The sequence below is a fragment of the Theropithecus gelada genome, chromosome 4 (genome assembly GCF_003255815.1).
Source record: "Theropithecus gelada isolate Dixy chromosome 4, Tgel_1.0, whole genome shotgun sequence".
In the NCBI taxonomy this organism is placed as follows: Eukaryota; Metazoa; Chordata; class Mammalia; order Primates; family Cercopithecidae; genus Theropithecus; species Theropithecus gelada.
In genome coordinates this window covers 74,119,849-74,133,197 of record NC_037671.1, presented here as the reverse complement: position 1 = coordinate 74,133,197, position 13,349 = coordinate 74,119,849, and the positions used below count along the sequence as shown (strand labels likewise).

The 13,349-nt window shown below is 36.2% G+C and overlaps 1 protein-coding gene across 2 annotated transcripts in view; it reads left to right on the top strand.

Moving 5' to 3' along the window:
• Positions 1 to 13,093, top strand: part of TMEM30A (transmembrane protein 30A) — a 32,297-nt gene extending 19,204 nt beyond the window's left edge. For both annotated transcript variants that reach the window (XM_025381360.1, XM_025381359.1), the window contains 5 exons: positions 1,024 to 1,131; positions 5,082 to 5,169; positions 6,515 to 6,658; positions 7,020 to 7,226; positions 9,708 to 13,093. In XM_025381360.1, coding sequence (XP_025237145.1) covers positions 1,024 to 1,131; positions 5,082 to 5,169; positions 6,515 to 6,658; positions 7,020 to 7,226; positions 9,708 to 9,901 — 741 coding nt within the window. In that variant the 3' untranslated portion in view covers positions 9,902 to 13,093. The remainder of the gene's footprint in view (positions 1 to 1,023; positions 1,132 to 5,081; positions 5,170 to 6,514; positions 6,659 to 7,019; positions 7,227 to 9,707) is intronic.
• Positions 13,094 to 13,349: the final 256 nt, after the last annotated feature.

Genomic DNA, 13,349 nt, shown 5'->3' with positions numbered 1-13,349 from the left:
TTGATATTCCCCCTCTTCCACAAGAAAGTTTCCATGTAAACATTTTCTTTATATAGAATGGGAAAATTTGCATGGTTTGACATTTGAAAGTCAAGCATTAAATAATTGATAGTGTATATGAAAATAGCAAATCAAATGATGTATGCTTATAATGTTACTGAATTACTTTTAATTAAGGATAAGAATATAGAAAATACAAGTAGCATCCAGAAATGAGAAAATAGCTTAATGTTTGCTACTTATAAAAATAATCATTTAAATGGCTTCTTAACATCTTCTAAATAATTGTAATGTTTATAGGTTACCCTTCTTTCCCAGGTTATTTCAAAGTTTGCTCTATTAAATATATTAAAGTACTTTTCTTGATTATTATAAAGTGGCTTATTATCATAGAGACTCTACTAATTAGTAGTTTATTAACTCATATAGTATACTCTTGAGGAATTTATTACATCCCAGTTGAAGTTCAGAATTCACTTGGACAAGAAAAAAATGAATGTTTCAGCTGGACCTGGTGCTACAAACCTGTGGTGCATACCTCCCAGCATCTAGGGACAGAGGTGGGAGAATAGCTTGGGCCCAGGAATTAAGGGCCAGCCTGGGCAACATAGCAAGTCTGTAGTCTCTGGGATTAAAAAAAAGAAACAAGTTTGACCATTATCCCTGTGAAACGTTGATGCTAACTGGGTGAAGACCAGTTTGAATTAGAGAAAATTTTAAATTGAAAGTAGCTCAGAGTAGGCTAATAGATTCCTTGAAGATTCTTTTTTAATGTAAATAGTACTTCTTTGATGTCTTTAAGTATAGTTTTAAAGTTTACTTGTGGAATTTTGTAACGTACTTTCTTTAACCTTATTTACAGTTGTGCCATTTTAGATTGCTAAGTACTGGTGGAATTTACCCCACTACCTATTACAAATTGTAACCTAGTAAAGTCCAAATTACGTAGCTTTTATGTACACATGAAATAAGTTTATACAGAATAGTTTTTGTACGAAAATTTTTCCCTCTCTGTTTCTCTAGGGCAATGTGTTTATGTATTATGGACTGTCTAATTTCTATCAAAACCATCGTCGTTACGTGAAATCTCGAGATGATAGTCAACTAAATGGAGATTCTAGTGCTTTGCTTGTAAGTAAAATGATAAATATGAAAATATGATATCTGTAAAATAAGAATATGTGGTAACTGTTCAGTTAGAATTGTTAGGATGAAATTAAAGTGTTGTCATTTATAGTTTGTATAGTGAGGATTTTTTTTTTTCCCCCTGAGATGGAGTTTCACTTTGTCGCCCAGGCTGGAGTACAGTGGCACAGTATCGGCTAACTGCAACCTCTACCTCCCAGGTTCAAGCAATTCTGCCTTAGCCTCCCGAGTAGCTGGAATTACAGGCGCATATCACCATGCCCAGCTAATTTTTGTATTTTTAGTAGAGAGAGGGTTTTAACATGTTGGCCAGGCTGGTCTTGAACTCCTGACCTCATGATCCGCCCACCTCGGCCTCCCACAGTGCTGGGATTACAGGCATGAGCCACTGTGCCTGGCCTGTATCATAAAGATTTTTAGTTAAAATATTTTTTCCTGAAATTTGCACAAATGCATTGACGCCCAGACTGGTTTGGAAATCTGTGTGGACTAGGGGATCTTAGTTTGTTTACTGTGGTTCAGTTTTTTAGTTTTCCATAGTAGTGGCTAGTGCCTAAGTATTTTTTCTTTTTTTTTTTTTTAAACAGAGTCTCACTCTGTCGCCCAGACTGGAGTGCAGTGGCCTGACCTCGGCTCACTGCAACCTCCACCTCCTGAGTTCAAGTGATTCTCCTGCCTCAGCCTCCCGAGTATCTGGGATTACAGGTGTGCACCACCAAGCCCGGCTAATTTTTGTATTTTTAGTAGGGACGGGGTTTCACCATGCTGACCAGGCTGTTCTCAAACTCTGGACCTCAGGTGATCCGCCCGCCTCGGCCTTCCAAAGTGCTGGGATTACATGGGTGAGCCATCGCCCGGCCCTAAGTATTTTATGTTACTGTTGCCAATGCAACAAACATTCAGAGGCCCTGAGCAATTTAGGATTTCTTAGAATTGACGAATCTCTTAGAATACAATTTAGGACTATGTTGTGAGCAGCAGGGGCCTCCTAAACATAAACTGTAACTGCTCTAGGTTGCCCTGATTGGTTTTATTGCTGATCATCAGTTCCTGATGTGTGGGATTTTAAGCAATACAAGTCTACTTAAAGATTCCTTGGTATACCCAGGGTTCTGGTTAGGCCTATGATAGTCTGAATCTATGTGGGGTTTATTCCATAGGATCCAATCTTTAGCACTCAAATCCAGAGAAGATGATGTACTGTGAGATACACCAAGTTTCTAGACCTTTCTGAATGTGTTTTTTTGGGAGTATAGATTGTGTGTGTTCCAAAACCCCAGAAATGGTGGCTGGTTTACAATTATTTTATTTACATATGTGCTCTGTTCATTGAGCGTAAAGAAAACTGAAACTGATTCTTATAAACTGCAAGCAAAGATTTCAGGCCAGACCAGGAATTGATCAATTTTTTCTGTAAAGGGCCAGATATTATGTGTAAGGCCCTTTACAATCTGGCATCAGCCTCATTATCTTATATACTATCTTTAATACATTAAACAAGGCCTGGCTGCCCTGGGCCTTGTTTGCTGCTCCATAACCATGCATTGTGACACAAGTCATCTGCTCGTCTTGCCATTTAGCATTTCATTTATTTAGAATGCCATTTTTACTCTTCCCTGGAGGTCTTCTCATCTCAAGGCCTGCTATTTTTCTAAGTGTCCTTCCATGCAAAAATGTGCTTCTTTACATGTTTTATTTATTTTTTTGTTCCAAGTCACTACCACTTTTTGCTTTGATAAACAAATTGTGTCTCACATCATCCAAGCCTGCTCCTTTCCAGGCCATTCTCATAGCAGCTATAGAGATGTTTTTAAAAAGTATAAATATCACTTCACTACCTAAAATCTTTTAGTGGTCATATTAGCACTTGTAGTAAAATCTCAGGATGATCTGAGCTATGCGTAATCCTCTTATCTCATCACATATCATCCTGCCTCTTGGCATGCTCCAGCTACATTCACCATTACCTTCACAGAAATAAGTTCTTTAGTGGCATGTGGTGTTCTCTTCATCCTGGCTCTTATTTCTTATGACAGTTGGTTTGTAAGGGTCTGCTTCCTTTGTTACATTTTGAGTTGCTTAAAAATAGGGATCGTATTCTTTTCATTTTTCTGTTTTTAGCACCTAGTATAGTACATGCTACATATTAGGTACTCATCAAATAGCTTTGTTTTTTTTTTTTGAGATGGAGTCTCACCACTCTGTCGCCCGGGCTGGAATGCAGTGGTGTGATCTCAGCTCACTGCAACCCCTGCCTCCTGGGTTCAAGCAGTTCTCTGCCTCAGCCTCCTGAGTAGCTGGGATTACATGCGTGCGCCACCACGCCTGGCTAATTTTTGTATTTTTAGTAGAGATGTGGTTTCACCATATTGTCCAGGCTGGTCTTGAACTCCTGACCTCGTGATCCACCAACCTCGGCCTCCCAAAGTGCTGAGATTACAGGCGTGAGCCACTGTGCCCAGCTTGTTTTTGTTTTTTTTTTGAGACAGGGTTGACTTTGTCACCCAGACTGGAGTACAGTGGCATGACCTCCGCCCACTGCAACCTTTGCTTCCCGGACTCAAGCAAACCACCCACCTCAGCCTCTCAAGTAGTTGGGACTAACGGCGCACGCCACCATGCCTGGCTAATTTTTTGTATTTTTGTAGAGATGGGGTTTCCCCATGTTGCCCAGGCTTATCTTGAACACCTGGACTCAAGGGATCCTCCCGCCTTGGCTTCCCAAAGTGCTGAAATTAGAGGCGTGAGCCACCGTGCCCGACCCTTGTCAAATAGCTTTTGTAAGCCAGTTAATGCAAAGTACCTAGCATTGCTTAGTTTAGTACCTGACACATAGGTAGTAAATAATATTTTCCTTTCTTTTAAAACTTCCTTAAGAATTTAGTGGCTAGCAGATATATTTGCCCTAATGTTAATAGCTTTATCAATACAGATGGTGTAGGGACCAAATAGCTGAGAAGTCAAATATTGAAGAGACTTTATGAGATACCTGCCACAGGCTTCCTTAGCCTTCTCTTATCTTTTCCATTCACACAAGTGCTTTTTTCCAGTCTAGACATGGAGAATATAGATACAAGTCAATGTTAGCTGGTAATGAAATAATCCTAAGAGGTCTAATTAGGGTCTTCTTAATTTCTAATTGAGATTATCTTGGTATGTTTATGTGTTTTGAGACATAGCTTAATGTGGCGGGAGGGTCCCAGCTCAGACATACACCTAACCTCAGACTTGATACAATTTCTAGTTGAATCCCATAACTGCCACACCTCTTTAAGATCCTCAGTAGGGACTAAGTCAAAACCAAATCTGGACCACAGGCAAATGTTCTGCCTTGTCAGCATTTTTGTTTTTCTTGTACCTGGATGCACAGTTTAAAGATTGATATATTCTAGGAATCTGCACTAAACTCCTTCCTTCCTTTCTTAGATATAGGATTTAACCCCAAATCACAAAATTTGAGATTGTATAGTTGGACGTGTTTATTTTGTGAAGCCCAGTTAAATTAAAGGAATTGCCCAAGGAACTAGAACCTCCAGCGTCTTTAGTTCCAGTTTAAGATTTTCTTGTATCACAACTGGATTGGCAATAGACCATTTCTTAATTTTTCTTGGGCAGAAAACCCTTTGTGGTAATGTTTCTGTGATCAGAAAATCAAAAGGATGTTTATTTGATACATGCATATATGACAAAACATATGCAAGTAAAGGTTATGTTACAAAGGTAAGACAGTAATGTTCAGAATACATTTTGAATATTTAAATGTGGTGTTATTTATAGCCTACTTACATTACAGGCCTATGTATTACAAGTGAGGAAAATATAGGTGTTGAATTCTTAATCAGTAATTTAGGGATAGCTCATAATTTAGGGATAGCTCATAGTTCTCCCAAAGGCCTGGATAATAGTTTCTCTTTTCTTTTCCTTCTAAAAACCAGAACCCCAGTAAGGAATGTGAGCCTTATCGAAGAAATGAAGACAAACCAATTGCTCCTTGTGGAGCTATTGCCAACAGCATGTTTAATGGTATGATATAGATACAAATATAGACATATATAATTAGGACAATTTGCATAATTTCATTACAGATTTGATTAGTAAACATGAATGAAATTGAGAAACTCCAACATTTAAGACTAAATCGAGTATTGAATGGGGTATTATAATGCTTTGTGATTTTCTTTTGAGCATACTTACATTTTAGAATGGATTTCTGTCTCTGAGAAGAAAGAAGCAGAAACATTCTGCTAATCTTCGTATTTCATATAACTTAAAATAAAAGTCAGGCTGACCTTCCCACTCACTTTATTTTTGTCGTTGAAAAGGAGCTATAATTGATCATTTAGAGCAGCACTATCTGATAGAAAGATAATGTGAGCTGTAAATACAAGTCTTGTAGGTAATTTCACATTTTCTTTATTTCTTTTTTTTTTTCTTTTTCTTTTTTTGAGACAGAGTCTCGTTCTGTCGCCCAGGCTAGAGTGCAGTGGCGTGATCTTGCTTACTGCAACCTCTGCTTCCTGGGTTCAAGCATTTCTCTTGCCTCAACCTCCCCAGTAGCTGGGATTACAGGCGCGTGCTACCACACCTGGCTATATTTTTTGTATTTTTAGTAGAGATGGGGTTTCACCATATTGGTCAGACTGGTCTTGTACTCCTGACCTTGTGATCCACCCACCTTGGCCTTCCAATATGCTGGGATTACAGGCGTGATCCACTGCGCCTGGCCTGGTAATTTTAAATTTTCTAATAGTCCTATTTGAAACTGTGAAAAGAAACAAGTGAAATTAATTTTAGTAATACATTTTATGTAACACAGTATATCCAAGATACTATTACTTCAGCATGTAATGCTATATAAAAGTTGAGATACTTCATATTCTAATTTTTTATACTAAGTCTTTGATATCTGATGTGTATTGTACACTTACAGAACATACTCATTTGGACCAACCACATTTCAAAAGACTCAGTAGCCCTGTGTGCCTAGTGGCTGTTGTATTAGACAGCGCAGACGGATAAATGGATAAGCAAGAAGCAATTAGGGATGCATTATTGGAAGGAAGGAAGGAAAGGTAGATTTACCTTGCAATTATAGTTGGGTTAATGTTAAAACATTTGATCTTAGTGCATGTCAGCTAGCCTATGGGTAAGTGAATTAGAACTCTGTTAAGGGAAGAGAAGTCCATCTAGCGTTATAAAGTTACCATAGTTAATCCACATAGGAATAAAGAACAAATGTGAATCATATGCCTACTCTGTCACAACCACTTTTGGAAGCAAATATCAGGTCCTTATTTCTCACAGAGTTAAGCAGTTGCTATGAGTTTTCAAGAGATATTTAGTAATGTCTTCCTTTTCTTGTGTTTAGATACATTAGAATTGTTTCTTATTGGCAATGATTCTTATCCTGTACCTATCGCTTTGAAAAAGAAAGGTATTGCTTGGTGGACAGATAAAAATGTGAAATTCAGAAATCCCCCTGGAGGAGACAACCTGGAAGAACGATTTAAAGGTAAAACATTACTAATATCCCTTAAAAAATTAAACTAGGAGTTTTAATGAAGTATTTAAAATTTTCTGTCTTCAGAATCTTAAAGTTTATGCTTTGAAAAACACAATTTTTCTTTCCTCACCTTCATACCAAGTTAGGTAAATGTTCTAATGTACTAAAATTCTAAAGGAAATGTATACTTTTAATTATGAATTCAGTTTCTGTGGTGTCTTATAAGCATTTCAGCTATAATATTTTAAAATTGCAGCAAAGCTTCTTTTGAATAAACCCCTATTTAGTATCCAAATTTATTTGTTTCTCTGCCACTTTAATTTCACAATGTAATATTTTGTCTCCTCATCCCTTCCCCACTCCTTTTAAGGTACAACAAAGCCTGTAAACTGGCTTAAACCAGTTTACATGCTGGATTCTGACCCAGATAATAATGGATTCATAAATGAGGATTTTATTGTTTGGATGCGTACTGCAGCATTACCTACTTTTCGCAAATTGTATCGTCTTATAGAAAGGAAAAGTGATTTACACCCAACATTACCAGCTGGACGATACTCTTTGAATATCACATACAGTATCCTTTTTTGGCTGGGTATACAGATTCATAGAGCTTGAAAGGAGTCTACTCCAACCTTATATGTGTTACGTGGCATGTTACCTTGGGCTTTAGTTTTGGGATCTGCATTTTTACAAAAGTATGTGTGGTATATGCGAGAATGTATTTTAAAATTTGTATCTTCTAGTAATGTTTTCAATTTGCATATACTTGGTACTGGGGTTTGAAGCATATTGTTTGGTAAATTACTTAAAATGTAGGTGATTGATTTATTAACAAGCTAGGTATTTTTAAAAGGGAGATTGTAATTGGGCCTAATGTAAAGGCCAATGAGAGTACCTAAAATTGGGAGTTGAGTGGTACTGGGATGTTTTAATATATATATTTTTAGATATTAAAAATCAGTGGATGTGTTAATTTGTATCAATATAATTGTTCAAAATTTTGATCTCTTGGTAGTATCAAAACTCAAAATATTTTATTATTAGCTGTTTTGTTCCACATTAATAAGTTCACATTCGGTGCTGATAAATAACATTTATTCCACTCTATGTGTTAACACTGTGCTGAGTGTTTTCTGCTCATTATTTAATTCAGGCAGCAGCATATCTCCCTATTATAGACCAGAATACAGGAATATCGAGCACTTAAGTAACTTACCTGACTTTACACAGGTAATAACAATGAGTTGGGGTTCATAACCAGGCTGTTGACTCCAAAGGCCATAATTTTACTCTCAGCTACCAACATAGGCTGCATCTCCGCTAGTTCACTCAGTTACACCAACCCATATCTGCATAGATGCAGTCTTTATTAGGAGGGAAATAGTAATTTCTTTTATTCTAACCAAAGTCTTTACATCTTTTAATCTGGAGCCTATATTTTACATACACTGTGAGTGAAGAGATCTCCCAATGCTAGAATCTTAAATGTTTGCTGATCTTTGCATTTTTTATTTTCATAATCCAAATGAGGCATAATCCAAGTGGGTTTTGGTTTTAAAATGGATTAGTAAATGGTTAAATTAATAGACCCAATTTCAAAATAAGGTTTTTTTTGGATTCTAGTCTCTTGATATTGCACCTGAATACACAAGTAAATATGGCCTGCTATGGCAAGCTAAAAGTGACCAAGTTTTTGAAACTAAATCCACATTGGAGCAGTTTTGGACAGACAGACCCAGTTCAAGTGCTGATTTCTAGAACATTATCCTGAGGAGATAGTCAAACTAGAGAGCAGCTCTGTTAAAATTAGCATCCAGAAAATCTCTAGAGAGTAAGGGCACATTTAGCAACCTGTAGCCTAGGGCACAATGAAGGGAAGTCTGTGAAGCACTGAGGAATTCTTAGTTGATAGATGATTGCCACAGGAATTCTGCAGCAGGGTCCCAACTTTGAAAGAACTATCTAAAGGAATGCATGATATATATGGCAGATTGAGAAGACTTGATAAGGCAGGAATTTGGACCTGCAAAACATCAAGGGTTAATTTTCAAAATTGGGCATACGGTGGGAACTGAAGACTTCTAGAATGAAGGCAGAAGCCTGTTTCTTTAGGGTTGGGATGCTAGAGAGAGACTAGCATGGGCAATTTGATACTGTATCCCACAGAATGTTGGGTTAGCTAGAGGTCTTAAAATCATTCCTGCCTTAGTTTAGGGTTGATTTAAGAAGTTAGCAGAACCGAACCTGCCATTGGGAGTTAGGGACCCATAGGGACCCATCTGTGGGGATGGAGAGTTGAAGAAACTAGAGAAACAGATAGGGCCTAACCCTAGATTCAAAAGATGCTTTTGAAAAAGTTGTAAACTTTTTGCATGGAGACTTGGTTCTGGCTTCTTCGCTACCTTACCTCTTGCAAAATTCTACAACTGGTCCATGTAGATAATTCATCTACTATACTGGTGCCCTATTTCCTAAATCTCCTTAACAGCCCACCGTTCACTTCCACTGTTAGCTATCAGCTGTGTCACAGAGTGAGTTTTGCCATTGCTCTAAATCAGCAAGTTAAAACTTTGTTATGCTCTTTGACCTTTTGCTCAGAGCCTTTTCATAGTCTCATAACTACACTCTTGCTACATGTGTTCTTTGAGCCCACAGAGACTTCTAGTCCCTGATTTTTCCATTTTCTCCTGGTCTGTCAGTCTCCTTGTGTGGGCTTCATTGTTCACTTGAATTATTTTTTTCACGTTGCATTCCTTTGAGGTCTTTTGCCCCTTCCATGTAATGAGACCAAAAGCACCTGAGAAACTGCGTAACCTTTACATTTTGTTTGTTTTGGTAAAATATTTTGGCTTTTACTACTGACATTTAATTTGCTAAATCAGTCTTTCAAGATAATATTTTTTTTGTGTGTGTGTGATTTAGAACATAGGAGTAAGGTACCTGTATATCCTAGAATTACACAAATGAATTACCAACAATTAAGTGGCAACTTTTAAAATTATATTTTAAACATCAAGTAACCAGAGATGGAAAAATCTTCCTATACCCTCTTCAGATTACCCTGTACATTATTTTGATGGACGAAAACGGATGATCTTGAGCACTATTTCGTGGATGGGAGGAAAAAATCCATTTTTGGGGATTGCTTACATCGCTGTTGGATCCATCTCCTTCCTTCTGGGAGTTGTACTGCTAGTAATTAATCATAAATATAGAAACAGTAGTAATACAGCTGACATTACCATTTAATTTTATATTATGAAAGCAAATCATCTGCATGTGCATCAAGGCCAGTCCTATTCAACCTAGCTTTCGAATGCTGATGTCTGGTTAGTATGTCATTTTGAAGTTGGCACATAACTTTTCTAAAAAAAAAAAGCAGTCTTTGTTGTTTGCTTCTTCCCTATGGATGACTTCTGAAAATATATGACGGGTATAAAAAAATTAGCTATATTGATCATATCAACACTGTAATTGCTGAAATGGCATTCTAATGTTTGCTTTTTATTGGGACAGGCCACATGATGCATAGAGCCTCTTTCATGTGACTTGTGTCTACTGCTTAAATCTTTATGCTGTGTTGATGATATTATATTGATATATGATGCTATATATGTGTATGTATTTTGTGGAGAAAGGGATTACAAGATGTATGAGTATAACGACTTGCTAACCTTTCAGGATTCAGAGAAAGATGAAGAAAGACCATATCTAAATAATATACTTCATCATTTTCATGTGTATAAATGCTTAAAATACCATCTTTGTTGAGGTGGTTCATGTATCCAGTTTATCCAGTACAGTTATTTGTCAAGCTTAGCTTTGATTTCAAAGGACATGCTTACCTTATCTAGCATAAGAATTAATGCTCCTGTCTGCAGTGGTTGGGTAGGTCCTGCTTAGGAGAATTAAAAAATTCCTCTTTCCATTTGGTTAAATGTTGCAGTCAGGAACCCCAACTCACTTGGAATGTTTTTATATGTAATCATTTCCCTTGAAGCTTATGCTTTATAAGGGAAGAAAGAATTCAGGTGATAATGGGAAAACTGCTTGGCAGAGCTTCATCTTCTGCCTCAACTGTAAACCACATGTAAATGCTTAATGGAGACTGTTTTCATTCTTGTGATATTTAACATTCAGAAAATTACTTCAGCTTTGGAAATACCTCAGGCTGTTTTTATTTTGCAGGTAAGTGTTTTGACTTAAGTACTAATATTCCAGAAATTTTTCAAAGCAGTAACCTTAATTTCCTATGTATTTCATTCCACTTTTGCATATAGGTCAAATGGCAGTGTGTATGCACATTCTCTTTAGTTAATGCACCAATTGTTTTGGTTGGTTTTCCTAAGACATACTTTAAAAAGATGTTCTGTAAATTTCCTAATTAAATTATGGGGATTTTGGAGTATGTACATGATAAATTATAATATGTATATGGTTGAAGTTATTTTATTTTTTACTAACTGGAATTATTTTAATATTCCTTATTGAATAAATGCTGTAACTTGTTTGCTATGGAACTTATTCTTAAAGTTCTAGTTAAAAATAATTTTTCCACATGCATGAAAATGTATGTATTAATCAGAGGTGGCTTGATTACATTGAAATTGCTTTATTGTTGTTGTTGTTGTTTTTTACTGAAATAACTCATGTTTGTGTAGAAGAATGCCTGTTTATTCAGAGTTTATATTTTCCTTCAGTTATATTTTAAATCAAAAGGCCTGGGTAATGTATACTTTTGATTAATATATACTTTTTTTAAAAAACAAAAAGCAATGTAATGGTTAATGGTAGAAATGTGCCACACTTTTCAAGTTTTATATAACATATGAAATTCAGCTAAAAGAATGTGTATTTCATAATGACTTTTAACTGGTAAAAATATTACTTGCACGAAGTACTTGATGTATGGTTATCCTGAAATTTTGGAGTATTTGGTGTGTTCTTTGTCTAAAAATAGTCTTTGTTTTGTCAGTCCTTCAGAATGTTATTTATTCTGAAAATTGTCCCTCTTGCACTTGGCAGTTTATTTTCTGGGATACATTGTTGGGGGAGAGGGGTTTCGCCAGTCTTTCCAGATTGAGTCTGTGCTGTTTAAGGAGGACTACCATCCTGCAACTCTTTTTCTAATTGGGGCACAGAGAGGATGTCAGTAAAGAAAAGTTGAAGAGCCCTTTCAGCACTTTCTCATCTGTGGAGAAGGTAGAATCTTAAAATACATTTGGAGTTTTATCTGTTTTACAAGTGCATTGATGGCCTAAGTTCCTCCTATTTTCTGCTGTTTGATCTCTAAGGAACTCCTGTTGCTAAATATGAAGAGTATGGAACATTCATATGGTCTCTGTGAAGCATAGGGGGAGGGAAGACATTTCTTTTTCTTATAGGCTTTATGCTCAAATGTCATAGTCACCTTTCAAAGAATCATGTTGCATTTTAAATGCACCCAGCTTAAGTAGAAGGCATTGAAGGATGCATTAATTTTCAGGAACCATTTTGAATTATGAAAATATTCCCAGTTGAAGAAATTATTCAATAAGTAAAAGCTAAGAAATTTCATTGAAATCATAAGGCAGTTTAAGCATAAATTGATAAAAATAGCTGTGTACTACTAATTAATAGAAAATCATTCAACCAAGAGAAGAGTCAAATGAATATCATTTGTTTATTGGCTAGTGAGTTTCTTTGTAACCTTGATTTTATTAAGTAATATTCGGTTAGTATGTCCTATGTTAATAAAAATGAACAAAATTAATTTTGCTATGTTCAGGTGTCTTGATAAAATAACAACGCCCCAGTGTTGTTGCTTATGTTTAGCACTAAATTTTAACACAGGGTCAGTGAGTCCAGGTTTTAACTTCTTCATGCCTGGATGGGATGAAATGTAATTCATTGTTAAATTAATGCATATTTGTATTTATTAATCACTGTGACAACATTAACCATCTGTTCTTACCAGGAAGTGGTCAGATTATCATCTGAGTTACAGTTAGACTGGCTAAGTTTGGTATTAGATCAAGGGGAATGTCCAGTAAACAGAGAGGTAAGGATGATGAAAATAATGAAGTGGGGTACACAGGAAAAACCTGACTGTTGAGGAAGAGCAGCTGAGAGATAGGGTCAGTGAATGTGGTTCAGCTTGCTACCTCTCCTGTCTTCATAGAAACATTGCCTTAGAATTATTGTATGACACTTTTTTTGTTGGTTAAGCTGTAAAGTTTTGTTCTTTGTGAACATGGGTATTTTGAGGGGAGGGTGGAAGGAGTAAGGAAGTGCTCCTTTTACAAGAATTTCGATGCATGAGTGTCTGTTGTAGGGTTTGGGTGATCTAGTAAAGTGTTTTAGAACCCCTTTTTATCCCATGCACCATTCGGTAAACATAAAAGTCACAATTCTGCTAATGTCATTTGGAACTTCAAAATAAATATCTTGTCTAAAAACAAATCAGACAATGGTGGCCTTATTTCCTTTTATATATCTATAAAATGTGTCAAAGTAACATGTGTACACAGTTTTTAAAAATAAAATAGTAAGTTCTAAAGGCTTTATGATAAAAAATAGTAGTACCTGCCTGAACTTTCCTTCCCTCCCAGAGGCAATCACTTTGACTTCAAAAGTTGTTTCTTCTGTTATTTATCTTAGTGTATCTAAATAGTATGGCTATTATGTTGCTTGATGTAACAATTTTAGACATTATTGT